Source organism: Scylla paramamosain, chromosome 4 (assembly GCF_035594125.1).
Source record: "Scylla paramamosain isolate STU-SP2022 chromosome 4, ASM3559412v1, whole genome shotgun sequence".
Taxonomy (NCBI): Eukaryota; Metazoa; Arthropoda; class Malacostraca; order Decapoda; family Portunidae; genus Scylla; species Scylla paramamosain.
In genome coordinates, this window is record NC_087154.1 from 22939995 (window position 1) to 22962191 (window position 22197).

At 37.8% G+C, this 22197-nt stretch overlaps 1 protein-coding gene and 1 long non-coding RNA gene across 5 annotated transcripts; one reads left to right on the plus strand and one right to left on the minus strand.

The window, feature by feature from the left end:
- The first annotated feature begins 2292 nt into the window (after positions 1 to 2292).
- On the plus strand, positions 2293 to 17888 carry LOC135099874 (N-alpha-acetyltransferase 20-like). 4 transcript variants are annotated; one of them, XM_064002498.1, is made up of 5 exons: positions 2293 to 2493; positions 5402 to 5594; positions 8903 to 9032; positions 13715 to 13851; positions 15914 to 17888. In XM_064002498.1, exons 1-5 carry the CDS (start codon positions 2308 to 2310, stop codon positions 15997 to 15999), a joined length of 732 nt encoding a protein of 243 aa, XP_063858568.1. In that variant the 5' UTR covers positions 2293 to 2307; the 3' UTR covers positions 16000 to 17888. The 4 variants fall into 4 exon arrangements, with proteins under 4 accessions (XP_063858568.1, XP_063858570.1, XP_063858571.1 ...); XM_064002500.1 differs by having other exon boundaries at positions 2397 to 2489; XM_064002501.1 differs by lacking the exon at positions 2293 to 2493 and adding an exon at positions 2587 to 2605.
- Positions 3810 to 14745, minus strand: LOC135099875 (uncharacterized). Its single transcript, XR_010268410.1, has 3 exons — positions 14597 to 14745; positions 13696 to 13906; positions 3810 to 4308 (listed from the first exon to the last, which is right to left on the minus strand). It is a non-coding gene; the product is annotated as an uncharacterized LOC135099875 (long non-coding RNA).
- Positions 17889 to 22197: the final 4309 nt, after the last annotated feature.

Genomic DNA, 22197 nt, shown 5'->3' on the forward strand with positions numbered 1-22197 from the left:
AGAATAGTTGTTTAATGTAGAGCCATTGAGATCCAATAGTTCCACATCTGATACATAAAATAAATAATTGTAAAGGGGGAAACAGACAGGGATGAAGGTAAGTTACCAGTTACTTTGTGCAGCTGGCCACAAAAGTATGGTAGGCATGTAATCTGGTAATTCAGAAAACCATTAACAATGAAAATGTGAGTGTCATTATGATAAGGGAAGTAAAATTGCTGTGAAGTGAAAAAGATTGAAGACAAAATGGATCATCTTATGAAAATTTAGCTTTTCAGAACTTAATGCTGTAGGAATGTAATGGGAATCTTATATAGTACAGTACTAGTTAGGGAACTTTGTGTATGAAAAAGCTCATTCAGACATTCCTTCAAAGCATTTCTAGTTATTACATAAAAATCTTAAAACATTTAATTTGGTTCAGTAACTGGTATGTACCTAGTAAAGGTGATGGCCTATTATGTTGCAGCAGTGGTAAACCAGTTCTGCTGTACTTCATGCAGGTGAGTCCTCCCCTATCAGATAAACTGGATCATAGTTTTGTGTGCTTGAATACGCTTAACTAATAATGTCAGCCTGATATAAAGATGGATCTTTTCTAGCCACTTGAGGTTTCATATACTCCCAACCAACAGCTCAACTCAACAGCATGACATATCAGCACAGGTTGGATGGAAAACAGTGTAGGAGTGAGATAGGGCATTATGTCCCCAACCTTAAACAAATACATAGAGGATTTGCTAGTAAGGATTAGGAAATCACAGAAGGGAGAAAGGGTTGTAGACAGTAGATTAAAAGACCTAGCTTATGCAGATGACATGGCTTTAATTGCTGAGAAGAAACAGGATATGAAGGAATTATTTAAAATAACAGAGGTGTACAGAAGGGAGTGGGACATTAGATACAAAGACAAAAAATGTAAGGTGATGAAATAACAGCCCAGGAGGAAGTCAGTGGGTTCTTGAGAACAGTGTGCTAGAAGTAGTAGATGAATATATATACCTAGGTTTAGAAATTAATAGAGAGTAAGTAGGAGAAAAACAAAGGGAAATAAATTAAGGAAAGGCCAGGAGGATGATGGGCATGATAATTAATGGATGGATAGATCAAATAACAAGTATGAAATAGGTAGATGCTTGTGAAAGGGAAGTACTGTTTAGTTTGTATGGGTCAGAAATTACTTATTACTGGGAGGGAGATCTCATGAAGCTAGAAAGATCACAGTACATTATGGGTAGGTGAAGTTTAGGGGTCCCAAATAGTGCAGCAGTAGAGGCAATCAGAGATGAAATGGGGTTGAGTACCTTCAGGGAAAGGAAAACTCAATTTAAGAAGAGAGGGACTCAGTGACAATAGGCTGGTTAAAAAGATACTTAGTGTAGAGGGAAACTCATCCTGGAAAAAAAGAAATGGAATGGTGGAAACGAAGGGAAAACCTAGTGGAAGAATGGCAGAGATTAGGCAGCAAGATGGTGAGGAAGAAAATAGAGGAGAATGGCAGGGCCAGATGGCAGTCAGGAATAGAGAGTAAGTCCATGCTTAAATGTTGTAGGATAAAAAGAGAAACTAGAGGCACTTCACTGGCACATAGGAGACTGGGGGAGTAGTTTGTTAGTTAAAGCAAGGACAGGAACACTAGAGGTGAAAGCCAGGAATGAGGACAAGCAGGACCAAGACCCTGTAGGGGTGGGAGAAAGAGACGATAGAACACTTTGTTGTGGAATGCTGTAGATATGGGCGACAGAGGTAGGCTTATAGGAATCATAGAGTGGGAGACTAGACAAAAGTAGATTGAGGGGTTCTCACTGTGCTAATATTGTATGGTAGCAATTAAGGATTAAAAGGAAAGGATTGTAAGAGATGAAAATGTTCCTTCTGCAGGCCTGGGAACTACGCCTGAGAGGTTAGGTGTTAAACGTTAAGAGACATATTGCTTCCGTGTTCTGTTGTCCCTGCCACAGGCTGAGGGCAACGGAAAGTAATGGAACTACTAAGACATATACAAAGTTGAAACGGTTACAAGAAAAAGAAGCAGCAGCAGTATGCAGCTTCCTATTTATTTATTTAATTTATTTATTTATTTATTTTCTATTTACTTATTTATTATTATTTATTTATTTATTTATTTACTTTTTGTGGTAAAAGGCGGTATTTGACATTATTTTAGCTTTCCCCACCGGAAAACCAGCTTTTCCACTAGCCTCTCAACATTGTAACCGGTAGTGGTAGAAGCCGAAAAAAATAGTAAATGAAGCCGCGTGACTCATTCATATTTACCCATTTGCATTCCACAGAATCATCCACACCATGCATTATGTTCAGAATACCCACGCTCTTCCAAATTTCTCGTACTATATCATATTTTCTTGCTCTCATGATTTCATCCTCGCTTCACTTCCCTGTAGACCCCACCAGAAAGAGCCTGTAAAAAAGACACAAAAGTCGGGAAGTCCTAAACCAAAACAACAGAATCGAACCGGTGGCGCAGGGTGGGTAAGACTTGCATTATCTTCATCACTTAAGTCTTCACAACACTACTTGAACCATTGCGGCGTCTGTACTAACTTTCTAGCCTCCCTTGCATACTCTGAGCCCGGGGAGAAAGGTGACAACACATGGTAACCCCGTGAAAGAAGGGTGTTCGCTGAGTGGCGGGTCAGCTCTGCCTATGGCAGTGAATCAGGGTCGATAGGGAACATATCCAGTTGTATTAGCGCATATTCTGAAATACTTATGCACCGCTCCTCCATTATTTTCAATAGGCTCTAACTGAAGTGACACTGGTTTTCAAGGATGTCATTACGGTTCTAGTGACGTATTAAAAAGATTTCTACATTATTGAAAGGAAAAACCGCATTGGGAAATCATCTTTGTGGCTTTTGAAAATGAGAGGAAAGCATTTCTGAATATGGGTCAGTTGTCCATTGTATAGCAGTATGAAGATAAAAAAAAAATCCTGGATCCAACAGATAAGGAAATATATGATATACATGAACTGGAAACACAATTAAAACTAACAGAAAAAGAAAAAAAAATCGTAGATTCAGTCAATTCATGGGACACAAAAAAAAAACATGGAGGGAAATAGGTTTGAAAAAAAAAAGTTGGCATTATTCAATAAATACAAGAAAGAAATAGCCTGGTTTGACAATACACTAGGCTAAAAAAAAAAAGAAAACTCATGGTAGGTCACAGACCAGACTTACTGGCATTAGGGTAAGGTGTCCAGTAAATACTCAAAATATATTGGAAAAATTTCTTCTCAAGATTATACCCGTTTCCCAAATTATTTGATGAATGGGTATTATTTTAGGAGAGAACTATAATGCTTTCTCTACACATTTAGGAGTATTGCTTTTGATTACCTTTATGGATACTCTATTGAAGTTTTTGTCAGAAATTAATAGTTTCCGTGATATAGCAAATTTTTGTTAGATGATATGTGTAGGTTAGTTGAGTCAAGTTATGTTACGTCAGGCTAGGTCATGTTAGGTTATGCTTGGTCAGGTTAGATTAGGACTGCCTTCTTTTAAGCCATCATCTCTATTCAAGTACCTTAAAATGACCATTTTCATGGTACCTGTCTATAAACCTCACCTCCTAACAAGTCCCCAAGATCATAGGGGGATGAGGGAAGAAGAGGCAAAACTAAGTATTTCCAACATGTTATGCTCAAAATTGTCATATATATATATATATATATATATATATATATATATATATATATATATATATATATATATATATATATATATATATATATATATATATATCATAGTTTTATATTAAAAATGCAGTTTGGTCCTATTATAAAAATTTACTGGTGAATGTCACATTTTGCCATTATATTAAGAAATGGTTGTAGAGTTGTGTGCCACAGAGATATTTTAAATATCCCAACAAATATCTGAAATATTGAATAGTCAAGTTTTTAACCCCCTGTCCAATAGATGTGCTTTCATTAATAATGCTCCTAATAGTATAACACAAAGCAATGTAAGGCTGAAATAGGAACATCATTGGTAACATTACAACTTAAGACAGGAATTGGAAAAAATAAAGATTATTTTTCTGGTAAATTCACAGGGTTTGGCGATCTGTAAAAGACATTCTTTGGCAAACTAACACTAATATGTATTACTTGAATATAGTTGCATAGTTATAGTCAACCATTTGAAAAAAATCTGTATATATTGGTCTAGGCTGCCCCAGCCCTGTCCAATGTGTGCGCACCCTTCTCCCGTCTTTATTATTCATTTCAACCCAAATCTGATTCTTGTTTCTGTCATATTTCTTGCCTATGTCAACCTGCAAATAAAAAGAAATTACAATAAATAAGATGTAAAGTATCCACACCACAAAAACAAAAACAGACATTCCTTTGCTTTTCATAAGAAAATGCTGCTTTCTTTCACTTTTCTTTCTTCTCACCTAGTTATCTTAGTAATTAGAATAGATTTTGTAAATATTGGGATATTTTAGGGAAAAGGTTAAGGATCAACAAGAAACTAACTCTGAAACCCAAGTATTGTCAAGTTCTATGTATATGTTTTTTGAAATGCATAGTGCGTACCTATTGAATAGGGTATGTACTCATTGGACTCCTTACCCTAAATTGGAGAAAAAAAAGCATCAAAGAAAGAATACGGCTTGTTCTGCTTGTGAATATGAGATTGAGGATAGAGAACATTTCCTTCTATATTGGCCAGCGTATAGTGACATGCAAGTAGAAGACCCAGCACTGCACAAGCCTTATATAAAAAATAAAGAGGAAATTCTAGCCAAGATACTTTTATTTAGTGTCAGTACAGAAGCAGTAAAGGAAGCAAGAAAAGGTTAAGTGATGAGATTGTGGAACAAAAGACAAAAATATCCAATCTAAAACAAACTAATATCAGCAAGGAAAGAGCAGCCTACTACTGTTACTACCACCACCACCATTACTACTAGGGACCAAATTATATTTCTCCCCCTCAGATATTGCTCTGACTGGTTATGTTCTCATATTGCTTGGGGCTTATATGAATAACCTGAGCCTATTAATTTTCATACCTGGCTCTTTATATCTTGGCAAAATATGATGTTTTCATATGGTGATCTACACAGTGAAAGGAGCAACAGTGAAATTAATTAAGTGAATGAATCTAAACCTAACCCAACCCTCAAACAAAAACACTAGTGTTAGCTCAATATTACCCTACTAATTTCCAGACAGATTATTTATATCTCAGCAAAATATGATGTTTTTTTTCATATCATGGGAGTGGCAATTAAGCAGGTTTCTTTTTTTCTCCTTAAGTCATAGGTAGAAGGAAATACAAAAACAGGAAGGGAGTTTCAGAGTTTACCAGTTGCTTTTATTATTTTTATTGTTTCATAATTATTCTCCCTCTGCACACAGGGAAGGAAGTTGAGAGCTGCCAGCATGACCACATTGAGACCCTTCCGTTGTGAGGACATGTTCCACTTCAACAATGTCAACCTGGACCCACTCACAGAGACTTATGGCCTCTCCTTCTACCTGCAGTACCTCGCTCATTGGCCTGAATATTTCCAGGTGGCAGAGTCTTCTAGTGGAGTCATCATGGGATATAGTATGTATATCACTTTATGTTTGCAAGTAATGTTGGTTCCACTCATTATCATCATTATTTCCTTACCCACCCAGACTCCTCACTGAAAGCACTGCAGAGTCGATGGTAGTGGTGCTGGTATGAATTATTGCAACTCTAATTGCAATAATTAGAGCTTAAACTTAATAAAGTGTGGTTAAAGGCTGTTAATGGGCATCAGAGTGATGGGGAATTGTGAACACTTATACCAGCCATCATGTGCATGATGCCCAGGGACCTGAGTCAGCCTGGGATGTGGCTGCATCACCAGAAAGATCTTTTGGCTGGCTCAGCTCTCCCACTCTCTGGCACCTCACCCTTTGCCAGCTTAATGAAGTTCCAACTAATGTGAAATATTACTAAAAAACCTTGAAACCCCCTCCTGCAGGTTCAGGGTCTTCAACTTCATCCCCTCTTCCCTCAAGAGCTTCCCTTGCACTGTGCTGTGAGGATGTGATTCTCTGAGAAGTGTTACTTGTTCTGGTTGAAGATTGGGAGGTTCAGCCTTTGCAGTGGCACTCTCTGATGTGCTCTTGTTTATGGTTTCTTTTTTTTTTTTTTTGTGGTCAAATGCCACTTAATTTTCTTTGTGCTTTTCTCTTTTCTTTTAAAATCTTTATGGTATTTTTTATTTATTTATTTATTTATTTATTTATTTATTTGATTTTTTTTAAGGATCTCACCAATAATCTTATTATTCTTTATATCTCGTGTTTGTAATTGGTCCACTTGTGTGCTATGGCCTTCATATGTTCCCCTACCCTTGTTAACAACCAGTCCATTCCCCTTCTCTTGAACCAAGCTGCTGCAGGTAAACCAAGTCTGTGTGTTGCTGCATAATGTGTGGCAGCTAGGGTGAGAGTGATGGATTGGACTGTAAAAGTTATCTACCACACCCTGAGGTTCTCTCTCACTCTATATAAGCAACACAGTGCCATCCACAAACAGACACGGTCCCACACCCTGCTGCAATTCAGGCTAATAAAGGTGCTGGATTGGCACTAACTACTATGGTTTGACAACATCATACTAGGTAAGGTTATTTCAGCACCAGTTACTTTTTATGCAAGAAGGGTACTTGCCAAGGGGTGCAAAACTTTGGGAAAAAAAAACTGAGGTGCAAGTTCCTAAAGGGGAGGGACAAAAAGCATTATCCAAAATTGGAAAGGGGTCATGAAGTTTTCTTCTTGAAAGAAATTGCTATAGGTAGGGGGAAATACAGAAGCAGGCAGGGAGTTCCAGAATTTTGTAATGAAAGAGGTGAAAGACTGAGAATATTGGTTAAGTCTTGTGCATTGAGGCTGTGGAAGGAGGGAAGGCAATTTGTCAAATACATCACACATCACACATTCACAGTGAATGTTTAAGCTTCCATCTCTTGGCTTGAGCAATCATAAAAAATAACTAGAAAGTTGTGTGTCATCTGCCTTCACTTCTGTATATTGCCAAGTAACTAGGTAAATAGTACACTTATACTGTACAATTTTTCTTATGCACCTCATAAGCAAAATCTTCAGGGTTAGTAACAGGAGAGGACAAGAAATAATGGGTTCAAGCTTGATCAAGTTACATTTAAAAAGAAAAGTAGTAGTTGGTTCTTAATTATTGGTAGATGAACGGAATAAACTTGGTAATCAGGTTGTTAGTGCCAAGTTATTAGGGAGCTTTAAAAGAGGATTAAATTCATGTATAAGGATGATAGGTGGAAATAGGTAAGTATTTTTTTTTATATGAGGACTGCCATGTGTAGGCCTGATGGCTTCTTACAGCTTCCCCTATTTTCTTATATTCTTATTATTAGTTAAGTGAAGAGTCTTATGCTATTCAAACAACTTGCAATGGAAATGTGTTGAAGTAAATATACAGTTTTTCTCACAATTAACATTAACAAAGTGCTGTGTGAGTGTCAGTGCTGGTGATGGAATGCCACTTGGTCCTCTCCTCTGCCCTTCTTGCTGCTTGTTTGATGCTTCAAACACATCAGTACTCAGACTCTCCAGATACTTCAGCTTTTAGTTCTCTTTGGTCTCTTGACCTTCCTTCCATTGTGCTCATCAGACAGTTCTCTACTCTGTTTTCCCATATTACATGCTCAATATATCTAATTTGTTTCCTCACCTAATTGTTATCATCTATCTCCTCTGCCTCATTTCACATTGCTGTTAAGTATTGTGTCTGAGAGTATTGATATGATACTATAACTCAGTGTCAGCCATCAGCCTTCCTCCTGCAAAGCCCAGGAATTCCACTGAATTTTTTGGAAGAAATGTGCATCCTTGTAAGGTGTCCAGTAAACATTGTGGGCAAGTGTTCAGACTAATCCTGAGCTGGTCAAGAGATTTTTTATTATGGGATCATTGCCACAACTGTTACAGAGTCAGGTTTTGCTTTTTCAGGACCAATTAAATATAGAGCTTGGTGTATCATAGTACATTTGAATACATATATGAAATCTGATGTATATGATATTTAATTATGATGCATATATATAATTCTTTAGATAATTAAGATTATAGGTTACTTAATTTAATAGTATTTTTATACATGAGATGGATGAGATAGAATATATATATATATATATATATATATATATATATACACGTATATACACACACACACACACACACACACACACACATTATATATATGTATGTAATACATACATATTGTATGTTTATATTAGTCATGAGTTTACTTGTTTGTTATGCTTTGTAAATACTGGACATTTTGGCATGTGTTTTGAAACTCGGCTGTCTCATTGTGACTGCTTTCAAAGGTCACATAGATGATTAGCTGGGTTTTCAAGACTGCTTCTCCTGTTAATAATGTGGAAATCTTGTTAATTTGTCACTTTAACCATAAAAACAACCTTAAAAAACATGTAACATCAACTAGAGCCTTTTGAATGTAGTAAAGGTGCAGCACAGGAGAGTTTCAGAATATGATCCTTTGTGTAGAGTCTCCTTCACTTCCAGATTCATCACTTAGCATTACCAGTGTGTGAATCACCTGCTGTAAACCACCCTGCCTGATTTAGCTCTTATACAAGGCACATCCCAGTCAGTGTGAGTGAGCAGAAAGGCGGTGGAGGGAATGGTGGCATTTGTTTCAGATACCAACGAAGCAAGCAGTTCACAGCAGGCTCTTCACATATTGTCATTGCTGATTGGTGAACATGGAAATGGAGGAAGCTGTATATGTGAATGAGAGTTTGCTTTGTGTACTTGTCAGTGAGGGTCTGACAATTTCCTTTGTGTACGTGTCAGTGAGAATTTGCCTGTTTCCCACAGTCATGGGGAAGGCCGAAGGTCATGGGGACAACTGGCATGGCCATGTGACGGCACTCACCGTGGCACCAGAATACAGACGCCTGGGCCTGGCCAAACAGCTCATGGCCATTCTGGAGGACATCTCAGAAAAGTAATGACATGCCAACTTCAATAAGCCCCCCCCCCCCCTTTTTTTTTTCCCCAATTTATTGTTATTTATTTATTTATTTATCTATTTATTTTATATATTTATTTTATTTATTTATTTATTTTATTTTATTTATTTATTTTTCCCCTAAACCAGAGCCACTGTTTAAAAAAAAATAAGTGTAATATTACCTCAACACTTCCCCTTACAAGTATACAGTGGAACCTCAGTTCCTGAACTTGGTTCCTCGGTTCCTGGATGCCATTCGAAATCCAAAATGTTAAAAAATCGAAACTATTTTCCCCATAGGAATCAATGTGAAATGGATTAATCCATTCCCAGACACCAGTCAACACTGTCTTAGTGGCTTACGACAGATGCTCCCACAACCAAGATGGTCGCTTCACATCTCCAGCTCACAAATTATTTATCCAGAAAGGATGTAATGAATTAACTTAGTGACACAAAACTCATCAGAGGATAAAAAAGACCATGCAGGTATTCTCTTTGTCACCAGTCTAGTGAGGGAAGCTTTACAGAGGAACATAGAAAGGAGCAACCCACTTACCACCAAAATGAAGGTGATCATAACACTTAGACATCTTGCTGCTGGGAAAAGCTACTGGAAAAATGCAGTTGTGTGGTAGTGATGGCATTGGGGGTCATTGAGGGAACCACAGGTGGCTCAGGATAACTCCTGAGCGCCAAAAACTGTTTGTTTACATCGAGGCTTTTCAGTGGGATCTCATTTAACTTATTTCATAGACTGAATTACTGTCTTATACTCTGTCTCTCTCATCCAAGTATATGAAAATGAAGTAGTAAGGCCCTCTTAAAAGAAAGAAAAGTCATTTTACCTCAGTACTTTACCATTACAAGCAGTTTGAATAATGTGACTTTTCACATTAACTTCCAAATTGGAACACATTCTGACTCTCTTCCCTTTTGCAGAGATCTCCATTCTTGGAGACTTCAATGTTCATCACCAGCTTTGGGTTTCCTCTCCCTTCACTGACCATCCTGGTGAACTAGCCTTCAACTTTGCTATCCTCCACGACCTAGAGCAATTGGTGTAATTCTCTACTCATATTCCTGACCATCTTGGAGATACACCCAACATTCTTGACCTTTTCCTGACTGCTAATCCTTCTGCTTATGCTGTCACCCTCTCTCCTCTGTTGGGCTCCTCCAACCACAATCTCATATCTGTATCTTGTCCTATCACTCCAGTTCCTCCTCAGGATCCCCCTAAGCAAAGGTGCCTCTGGCATTTTGCCTCTGCTAGTTGGGGGGACCTGAGGAGGTATTTTGCTGATTTTCCTGATTTTTCTTGGAATGACTACTGCTTCCATGTCAGAGACTCATCTGTGTGTGCCGAGTACATAACAGAGGTGATAGTGTCTGGCATGGAAGCGTACATTCCTCACTCTTTTTCTCGACCTAAACCTTCCAAACCTTGGTTTAATACAACTTGTTCTCATGGTATACATGATAGAGAGGTGGCCCACAAAAGGTACTTAAGCCTTTCATCACCAGAATCTCATGCACTTTATATTTCTGCCAGGAACCATGCCAATTCTGTTCTCTAACTAGCCAAAAACTCCATAATTAACAGAAAGTGTCAAAATCTTTCAAGATCTAACTCCCCTTGTGACTTCTGGCATCTATCCAAAAATATCTCCAATAACTTTGCTTCTTCTTCTTTCCCTCCTTTATTTCAACCAGATGATACCACTGCTGTCACATCTATCTCTAAAGCAGAACTATTCACTCAAACCTTTGCTAAAAACTCTACCTTGGACAATTCAAGGCTTGTTCCTCCCTCTCCCCCATCCTCTGACTACTTCATGCTACCTATTAAAATTCTTCGCAGTGATGTTTTCCATGCCCTCACTGGCCTAAACCCTTGGAAGGCTTAGAATGGGATCCCTCTATTGTTCTCCAAAACTGTGCCTCTGTGCTTGCACCCTGCTTAATACAACTCTTTCAACTCTGTCAACGTCTACCTTTCCTTTTTGCTGTAAGTTTGCCTACATTCACCCCATTCCTAAAAAAGGGTGATTGTTCTAATCCCTCAAACTACCATCCTATTGCTTTAATTTCCTGCTTATCTAAAGTTTTTGAATCTATCCTCAACAAGAAGATTCTTAAACATCTATCACTTCACAACCTTCTATCTGATCGCCAGTATGGGTTCCGTCAAGACTGCTTTACTGGTGATCTCTGGCTTTCCTTGCTGAGTCTTGGTCATCCTCTTTCAGAGATTTTGGTGAAACTTTTGCTGTTGCCTTGGATATATCAAAATCTTTTGATAGAGTCTGGCACAAAGCTTTGATTTCCAAACTACCCTCCTACGGCTTCTATCCTTCTCTCTGTAACTTCATCTTCATCCCTTTCTCTGGTAAACTCTGGAACTCACTGCCTGCTTCTGTATTTCCATCTTCCTATGACTTGAACTCCTTCAAGAAGGAGGTTTCAAGACACTTATCCCTCAATTTTTGACAACCGCTTTGGACCCTTTTCTGGGAGAAAAAATAGATAAAGTAAAAAAAAAACACTAAGGTGCCAGTCTCAAAAGAAATGTGAAAAAGAATCACCTAAAATTGGAGGATAAGTGTCTTGAAACCTCCCTCTTAAGCGAGTTAAAGTCATAGAAAGGAGAAAATGCATAAGCAGGCAGGGTGTTCTGGAGTTAGCCAGAAAAGGGGATGAATTATTGAAAATACTGGTCAATTCTTGTATTAGAGAGGTGTACAATTTTTTTTTTTTTTTTTCCCTAAGGCAGAGGCATTAAAAAAATGTAATTTTACCTCACCACAACCCCATTGTAAAAGCTTCAATACTGTAAGACACCACTTGAGTAATACTGTGTTGTGCAAAAAAAAGTGTTTTGTGTAAGTGTGGTACATATTTGGTGATGAGTTGTGTTTGTTAAGTCTTTGAGTGCTATGGCTTCTTGAGCTTTATGAAATACTGTAGTACAAGGTGATGACTTAGTTCAAACGTTTTAGTTCTTATTGGTCACAGTAGTGGTCAAGAGTTACTCAATGGAGTGCCAAGTTGTCATTACATGGTAACCAGAGGGTTTATAACAGTTATTTTATTGGGATATTTCCCTACGCAAAATTATCATGGTCAGTAATCAGGATAGGACAAGAAATAATGCATTCAATCTTGATAAAGAGTTTTAAAAAAAGATAGGAAAGAACTGGTTCTCAAATAGATTAATAAATGAATGGAATAGACTCAGTAATTAGCTTATTAGTGTTAAGTCACTAGGGAGCTTTTAAGTGATTAGACAAATTTATAGATGAAGGTGATAGGCAGATATGATTCATACAGAGACTGCCATGTGTAGGCCTGATGGTTTCCTGCAATTTTCCTCATGTTCTTATGTTCTATGATAGACTTTTAGATAAGATACATACCTTGCAAAAAGTTAGTCACATTCCTGGTGTTATGGAATACACAAAAGGTGTTGTATGTAATGCATCTTTGTAACTTTTGTGTCACTAACATGTGAACATAGGAAGCAAAGATCAAGTGGTGGGAGGATGATCATTTGTGTGTGAGTCTGCAAAAACACAGGCACACTTATGCCTCTCTCTCTCTCTCTCTCTCTCTCTCTCTCTCTCTCTCTCTCTCTCTCTCTCTCTCTCTCTCTCTCTCTCTCTCTCTCTCTCTCTCTCTCTCTCTCTCTCTCTCTCTCTCTCTCTCTCTCTCTCTCTCTCTCTCTCTCTCTCTCTCTCTCTCTCTCTCTCTCTCTCTCTCTCTCTCTCTCTCTCTCTCTCCTTCTCTCTCTCTCTCTCTCTCTCTCTCTCTCTCTCTCTCTCTCTCTCTCTCTCTCTCTCTCTCTCTCTCTCTCTCTCTCTCTCTCTCTCTCTCTCTCTCTCTCTCTCTCTCTCTCTCTCTCTCTCTCTCTCTCTCTCTCCACACACACACACTAGGAATTTAATTGTGACAATGATAAGACTTTGTTTGGAATATGCAGCAGTGATATGGTCTCCCAGCACTAAAAGAAACATAAAAAAAAATAGAGAGAATACAAGGAGTAGCGACAAAGTTGCCTCCCACCCTATCAGACTTATTGTACGAAGAGAGACTAAAGAAACTAAACCTGCCCACTTTGGAAGAGAAAAGAGGAAAAAAAAGAGGTGACCTGATTGTCTTATATTGGATTTTGTCAGGCTATGAGAAATGGACTGAACTGATTTGGTGGTGAGAGACTTTAGAAGCACAAAAGGGCATGAGAAGGTGAAGGGTGTGTGTTTCCCACAAAAGGACTGCAGGAATCTGGAATGAGCTGCAAAAAGTAGTAGTAAATGCAATAACTATACATGATTGTAACGAAAACTGGATAAGAGTAGGTATTAAGAGAGGACAGCACAAGCTTAGACTCCTTATGGAAACCACAACTAGGTAAACTAGGTAGGTGTACACACACACACACACACACACACACACACACACACACACACACACACACACACACACACACACACACACACACACACACACACACACACACACACACACACACACACACACACACTTCAAAGATAAGTATGACAAATTAACTTTAAAAGATGGGACATTACAAGCTTGCCTCAATCTGTAAAAACACAATTAGGTAAGAACACACAGGTTCAGTATCAACACTCATTACCTTTCTGTTCATCACACAGGAAACGGTGTTACTTTGTTGACCTGTTTGTGCGTGTGAGCAACCTTGTTGCCATCACCATGTACAAGAAGCTTGGGTACATTGTCTACCGCACCGTGCTGCAGTATTATTCTGGCGATCCAGATGAAGACGCCTATGGTGAGTGTCTTTTTGTAGGTAATCTTTAGTTGTATTAGATGTGTTCCTTAGCAGTCTGAAAAATTATGTTGGGATAGAAACTTATGGGTATTCAAATATGATGGCTATGGTAAGTGCCTCTGTGTTGTTTAGTTTAATCTTTATTTATATTAGATGTGTTCCTTGGTGGTCTGTAAAATTATGAGTTAGAAAACTTATGGGTATTGGAATATGAGGGCTATGGTAAGTTCTCTTCAACCTTAATTTATATTAGATGTGTTCCTGGTCTGTAGTCTGGAAAATTGTTATAAGAAAAAAAAAAAACTTATGGGTATCCAAATATGGTAGCTATGGTGAGTATGAGTTGTTCTATTTAACCTTGATTTATAGGATAGGTGTTTGCCTGGGTGATCTGAAAAACTGATAGAAAACTTACAGCTATCCAAATATGATGACTATGGTAAGTGTCTGTGTGTTGCTCTGCGTACTCTTTAATTATATAAGAAGTGTGCCTTGATAGCCTGAAAAATCATGTTTAGGTAAAACTTATGGGTAATCCAGATAAGATGGCTGTGGAAAATTATTTTGTTCAACCTTGGTTTATACTAGGCATGTTCCCTGGTAATCTGAAAAATTATGTTATGAGACAAAATTTATGGATATCAAAATATGATGGCTATAGTAGGTGTCTGTGTTCTTGTGTTTAAGGGAACCAGGAATATCAGAGATACTGAAAAGATAAGTCATTGAGAAAAATTAGTCTTACCATCCATTGTTTCATCCTCAGGCAAAGTTCTAGATGCCCATGTCTTTCCTGTGGGTAGAAAAATAGGTTTCATAGCTAATTTTAAGTCCATTCTTTTCAAAAATACCCACATTTTTCTATGAGGTTTGGTTTACAATATTACACACACGCACATGCACACACAGTCCGCTAGTGTAATGCTTAGCGCACTCAGCTCACAACTGAGGAGCCAGGGTTCAATCCCCTGGACAGACAGAGATTATTTGGGGGAGTCTCCTTTCCCCATGTCTCCTTTCCCCTACTCCCTGTTCACCCAGCAGGGAGTAGGTACAGAAGGGAAGTCGAGGAGTTGGGACTGCATTGTCCCAGGGTGTTGAGGGTGTGGTCGTGGTCCAACTAAAAGAGGGGTCAGTAGGAACTCTGAGCTCTTTCCAGAGGGGGACAGCCAGCTGTCTCGAGAGAGACCAGCAGCAGACGGGACAGGGAATACACACACACACACACACACACACATACACACACACACACACACACACACACACACACACACACACACACACACTCACACACACACACACACACACACACACACACACACACACACACACACACACACACACACACACACATTCCCCAAGAATTAATTAAAAATAGATTCAGTAATGTAGATATATCACATGGGAGAATACTTTTATCCCCCCCCCCTCTCTCTCTCTCTCTCTCTCTCTCTCTCTCTCTCTCTCTCTCTCTCTCTCTCTCTCTCTCTCTCTCTCTCTCTCTCTCTCTCTCTTTTTTTTTTTTTTTTTTTTTTTTTTTTTTTTTTTTTTTTTTTTTTTTTTTTGTGGTTGTCATGGCTATGTCTGTTGTGTTGGCTCCCTGTTTTTGTGGCAATTCACGGGCCTTGGTATCCAGATTTGGTACAATGTCAGAGTGTGGGAAGGGGGGTCTTGCTGTGGCTGTTATGCGAGGCTCAAGGGTGCCTGGTGATTTGGTCCATCCCAGAATGTCCATAGCATGGTGCAGAGGTGATTAAGGTTCGTTATTCCTTAGAGGCAGATCTGGGGTTTCTTGACTGGAGCTAGGTGTGACTGAATTTATATATTTTTATTTATTTTTTATTTATTTTTTTCCCCTATACTACAGGAAATAATGCATATAAGGCTTTTTCTTATTTCTCCAAAGTTATCTAAAAAAAATTCTTTAATTTTACAAATGACTTTAATAACTTGTCACCAGTCCAATTATTGTAAAGAAAAAAATATACTAGTACTTTGGTTAAATAAATAAATAACAATAAATCACAGGTCCAGTTACTGTTACCATCTTGGTGACTTACAGACATGAGGAAGGCGTTATCTCGGGACACTCAGCAGAAGTCTGTCATCCCACTCACACACCCAGTACGTCCTGAGGATATAGAGTAGCAGCCTTAGGTGTGGCGCTGCTGTGATGCTTTGAGTTGGACTGCAGGAAAGGTGTGCTGTGCCCCCTCTGTTATATAATGTTTATACAGGGGGTCATTGAGTTACAATGGAGTTCCATTTCTATGCCTTAGTGTAAACTGATTTTCAGTATGGGTCGGAACCAGCCTAAGCAAGCACCTACAGTATGTCACTCACCTATGCTAATGTTATAGTATTATAAAGTCATAATCTAGGATGTAAAAACATAACTACTGTACCTGTAAAAAAAAAACATGAGAAACACATACAGTAAATAAAAAATAATGAAATAAATCAGTAACGAAAAAAAAAAATCAGCCAAGGGGAATGTACAGGAACCAGCACTGCCAGCATTGTGACGACAAAACAGCAGAAGTCAAGACCATTGTAAACCGAGGACTCCCTGTAAAGATGTGGCTGTACGGGAGGTGAACGTGAGAGTGATAGGTTGAGGTTGTGATATTCCCTTGGTTATCTAGTTTTTAAAGGGATAGTTTTGTATGGGAAATGAATGTAAGAAAGATAGAGATCTGATAATTGCTGATGTTTGAAAATGAAATCTGAACTCCTGCAGCAAGGATGTGTGATGTTCCTGTGTTACTTAATATTTAAATGGATAGTCTTGTATGGACAGTGAATGTGAGAATGATAAAAAAAAAAAAAAAAAAAAAAAAAAGTTTGAGTCTAGGGAATACAAATCGCAGAGTAGAGTCCTGAATTGGCAGCTTTTTGCAGATTGAGAAAATTGGTGAATGAGTTAAAACGGTGTCACACAGCAAATTTCTCCTTACATGTTGGCCATATTTGTTGGTTATACCACAGATCCAATGAGTTTGGTGTCACATAGGGACTGGACTGTTGCAATGATGCCTCGTTATACCAACAACAAACCCCCAACCATCTCAGCCACTTTATTTTGCTTTAATTATTCCAAAATTATATGTTATATACTTTCTTTTTTTTTTTTTTTTTTTTTTTTTTTTTCCTCTCCTCCAAACGATGCTGTCTGCACAGGCTGCATCCAGGGCCTGTGCTAGGAATTGCAGGGCCCAATCCAATGGATCAATTAATTTGTGACGAGCTTTTGCACTCCAGTAAAACTTAGTGTTGGACTCCATCACAACACATTGGTTATTTTACCAAGCTGCAGTTGTCAAATAAGAGCTATGAATAATTCAGTACACCAGACAGTCAAGTAACTTTTTTTTTTTTTCTTTTGTCTCAAAATACATTAGTTTATATTCAGTTTACATTTATAGCTTGTAACACGACATTTGACTCAAATACTCCCAACAGGTCTGTCAGCATAACCATATTCCATTCTTCCCAACAACAGAAAATGAGCAGTAAGATGTTTGCTGCTCATTCTGCCCAAATGCCAACAAAAATGACCATGTTGGGAGAAATTTGCCCTGTGTGATGTCACTTATAGAGAGAGTGAATGAAAGGTGCAAACTGAGTGAATGAGATGAGTAAAGTAGTGAAGTGTATGAGGAGGGTAGATGATTGGAAGATGCATGTGGCCTTGAATGGTAAGTTGCTTGAGAAGCCAAACTGTTTCAAGTGTGAAGGATTGCATGTTGCTGTGGATGGAGGACATGTAGGAAGTTAAATATTTCATACAAGCAATTATTTTATTTTTCTCCCATGTATTCATTGAGGAGACAGTCAATGACATGTTTCTATCATATAACAAAAGGTGTTGGCTAACTCAACAAAATTTTGGGCAAAGGTGGATGGGAATATTTTTTGTTATCCAAATTCAACATTGCAGTTTGTAATGTTGAGCAATTTGGTGCATGTTTCGGAGATTTATTAATGCCATTTTCTGCTGTGTATTTTAAATAATAATTATTAAACCTTATTAGAAATGTGTTATCTTTATCCTCTTATAGCAAAATACATTTCCTTTCCACTAATCATATAAACAATTAGAAAGATAATGTGTAAGTAAATTCCATTCATATTTTTTTTCTTCCTTATGCTGCCCACTTGAGTGTCATAATAATCATGACAATAATAATAATAATAATAATAATAATAATAATAATAATAATAATAATAATAACAATAATAATGAAAATAATCCCACTAATCCATCAGTCACTGCACAGAGCCAGTTTGGTAGCTCCAAAGACAGTACTAGATACAGTGATACCACAGGATACAAAAAATAAGATGGTGACTGGAGGACCTCAACAGAATAATTTGAGAGAAGATTAAGGATTTTAGGTTAGGAAAAGATCAAGAATGTTGAGTACATCTCCGAGGCAATCATATATATATATATATATATATATATATATATATATATATATATATATATATATATATATATATATATATATATATATATATATAACTGCACCAAAGACGAAAGTTTTCCTGTAACAGGACAGTGTTTATGGTAGTGAATGTATTCCATGCGAAAGTATTATGGTCAATTTTGCTGTTATTTTAGTTTCTGAGAACACTGATTTTTAGTTCTTCGCAGTGAGCAATGTTTCTTTCTAGATTAATAGTTTACTGGTATGTAAGTCACTCAGTAAAATGAGAATAAACATCATGGAGATGAGCCGTGCGTGACATTAGAAAATTTAACACTGCGGTAAATTTAGAAAACATACAGTCTGACATTAAGTAATAAGAAAAAGGAACAATCGTTATATTTTGTCTAGAACACGAAATTGGCACTCCTGATCCTCATAAAGCCTTAACAAAAATTCCTTATAGGAAAATTCCATAGAAATTTTCCTAAATACAAGGAATTTTCAGAGCTTTTTCGTTTCATAGGTATCAAAACACATACGATGATTCATATATTCCCAATGAAACCTAACCTAATTAAACCTAATTTACCTAAACCTGACCTAATCTAACCAACTAAATATAGCCTAACTTCATCTAACGAAACCCTAACCTAACTAAACCTAACCCCATTTAAAATATGCGTGTCTACCTTGCTCGTTGTTTGAAGCCTATTCCTCGATGGGAATATGATGTTGGTTAGTACTCCCAGAAACCACGTGGCTGTTGGTGCAGTGTCACACACGTTCACTACTGAAGTAACACTACCGGCGGCAAGTCGGGCACTCTACACCAGTCAGGAGAACACCGTGTGCTCGTAATTAAGAACTAGCGACTAGCATAATTATTTTCAAAATAATGTGCTCTACACTTAAAATAGTTGACCTCACATCCGAAATTAACCACCATGATGGTGAATACCGAGAGACCGATCCTAACAGGACCACAAAGTAATTAACTGCAACTGCCGGAGTGTTGCCGGACTCGACTGCTTTTGATAAGTGAGGTCAATGAATTTATTGCGAATGTCAAATAATGTGTAGCCTCGCAAGGAAACCACATAGAAAAATTAAAGAGCATAAGTTAGTAGCTCTCAATACTATTAATAAGATATCTAATATTGATATATGTAGTACATATGAATGCATTTCAAAGCGTTATTCTTAAGCCTATGCAGAAAAAACAAACCCAAACTTATAATAACATGGCGACACGCAGAATTTATTGGGGAGAAAAGGTAGGGAAAAAAAAAACGTACTTCTGACGTAGGTTTTACCTGACAGACGCGCTTAATCTATATATACAACATCAGTCAAGTATGTGCTTTTGGTAAAACTGCAGGGTTGGACCTCCTCTCTATTCATTAAAAACACATTGCAACATGATAGAGTACTTACTATAGAACATGTCTGTGATGTTTTCAATGTGGGGAAGGCTTTTGTAAGGCCGCAGTAATTAAATTAATGGCGCGCCGCCTCCAGAAACTAAGGCCACAATCATCCCAAGGATATAAGTTAGGTTAGGTTAGTAACCTTAGGGGGGGTCCAGGGGGGGCGCAGACCCCCGGGTTAGGTTTAGGTTAAGGTTAGGTTAGGTTAGTAACCTAATCTTAACCTAACCGGGGGGGCTGCATCCCCCCCCTGGACCCCCTCTAAGGTTACTAACCTAACCTAACCTAGCCGGGGGGGGCTGCGCCCCCCCCTGGACCCCCCCTAAGGTTACTAACCTAACCTAACTTATATCCTTGGGATGATTGTGGACTAAGTTTCTGGAGGCGGCGCGCTATTAATTTAATTACTGCGGCCTTACAAAAGCCTTCGCCACATTGAAAACATCACAGACATGTTCTATAGTAAGTACTCTATCATGTTGCAATGTGTTTTTAATGAATAGAGAGGAGGTCCAACCCTGCAGTTTTACCGTGCTTTTACCCCACAATTTCTCTGATCTTTATAGCCCTCCCCACTACCGGGTTTTTGCCGGTTTGCTGGTCTCGGGAGAGAGGGCTAGGGTAAATGTTATTTATCAGCAATAATACTAAAGGAGTAATTTGCGAAGGAAAGTGTATAGGCGAAAAGTGTCTTAGAAAATGTCGATTTCCTTTTGGTGCACTCCTTTTTCGTGCCAGATTCTTCGTGTTTTCTAATAGTACCCATTTTGCTTCCGAGTTGTTGTTGTTGTTGTTGTTGTTGTTTCTGTTGTTTCTGTTGTTTTGGTTAACGCAGATGATCCATAAGAAAGAATCATGTCTTAAATGAAAAAGAAAACGGAACGTGTACTACGTTTTTTTTTTTTTTTTTTTTTTTTTCATTTTTATGGTTGTCCCTTTAAAGTTCTTCCCACCGTACTAAAGTCATAAATATGTAGTTGTAAAATTCCTAAGAGGCGCGTCGAGCCACCCTATAAAGGCAGGACTAGTATGATGGTTCAACTGATATGCTGATACATTGCTTGAATAAATGTTGGTGCAGCCTCACAGTTGCACGGGAAGCACTGGTTCAGAACAGGTGAATGATTAAGATATTTTTCGTTATTGTTTTTGTTGGTGTAGTTCATGTTTGTCCTGTTGCTCTTGCCACAGGTGTTAATGGTAATTTTATTGCTGTTACCATTGCTACCAGCGCTACTGATGGTGCTTCTTCTGTGTAACGTGTTCCTGCTACTGGTGCCACTGAAGTTGCAATTGGTAGTGGTGGTGGTGGTGCTGCAACCGATACTAAGAATGTTGTTATTTTTGCTATTGTTGTAGTTGATGTGTATTATTGTTGTTCCTAACTATTCTCATTAATCTTCCTCTTCTTCTTCTTCTTTTCTTTTTGCATATCAATATTTGAGACAGAATCTGTCGCATTCGTTCTCCATGTTTTGCAGCTTGTATACACACACAGCGTCACAGTACTAAAGATGTGCAGACATTAAACTTTCCGAACAAAGCAATAAATTGGTGGATTGCATAAGGAGATGAAATGTGCACATAAGCAATATGCATCAATAAAAAAAAAAAAATACTATAACCTAGTATTAATGGACAAAACAACTACAATTTTGACTTAATCCTGCAAAAATACGGAAATAAGTAACTGATACAACAGCACCAGAGTGAGGACGTGACATACGACACAACTGGCGTGAATGTAGGCCAAGTGTGTGTGTGTGTGTGTGTGTATAATATATATATATATATATATATATATATATATATATATATATATATATATATATATATATATATATATATATATATATATATATATATATATATATATATATATATATATATATATATATATATATATATATATATATATATATATATATATATATACACCATTCATTTTATCGCCCTGGACATTCTTTCTCTCTCTCTCTCTCTCTCTCTCTCTCTCTCTCTCTCTCTCTCTCTCTCTCTCTCTCTCTCTCTCCAACACTATGAATACTCCTTATGACGGGAAATTGCCTTAAAGGGCCTCTCATAAACACACACACACATGTAGTCTAAACCGCTTGCCTCTGGACCTTTAAATCATCTATAAAACAATAAACGCCAGAGCGGCCGCCACGTCAACGGCCGGCCAGACTAGGCACCGCTGCTGCTCGTCATAATGGAGCCATAATCTTATGCTTTTATGGCGGATGTAAAAATATTTCGTGGTGTGTGTGTGTGTGTGTGTGTGTGTGTGTGTGTGTGTGATCGAGGGAAAAAAATTTACAAAAGCACAATATTCTCCTTTATCACATTTAACCATCATTAACGACTGCAGTTGAACAAGAAGACGTGTAAGAAAAAAAATCACAGTGTACATATTAGAAAACAGTAGCGTTATATCATATAAATTAAATTATAAATGAAATTATGTGTTTGCTATACAACCC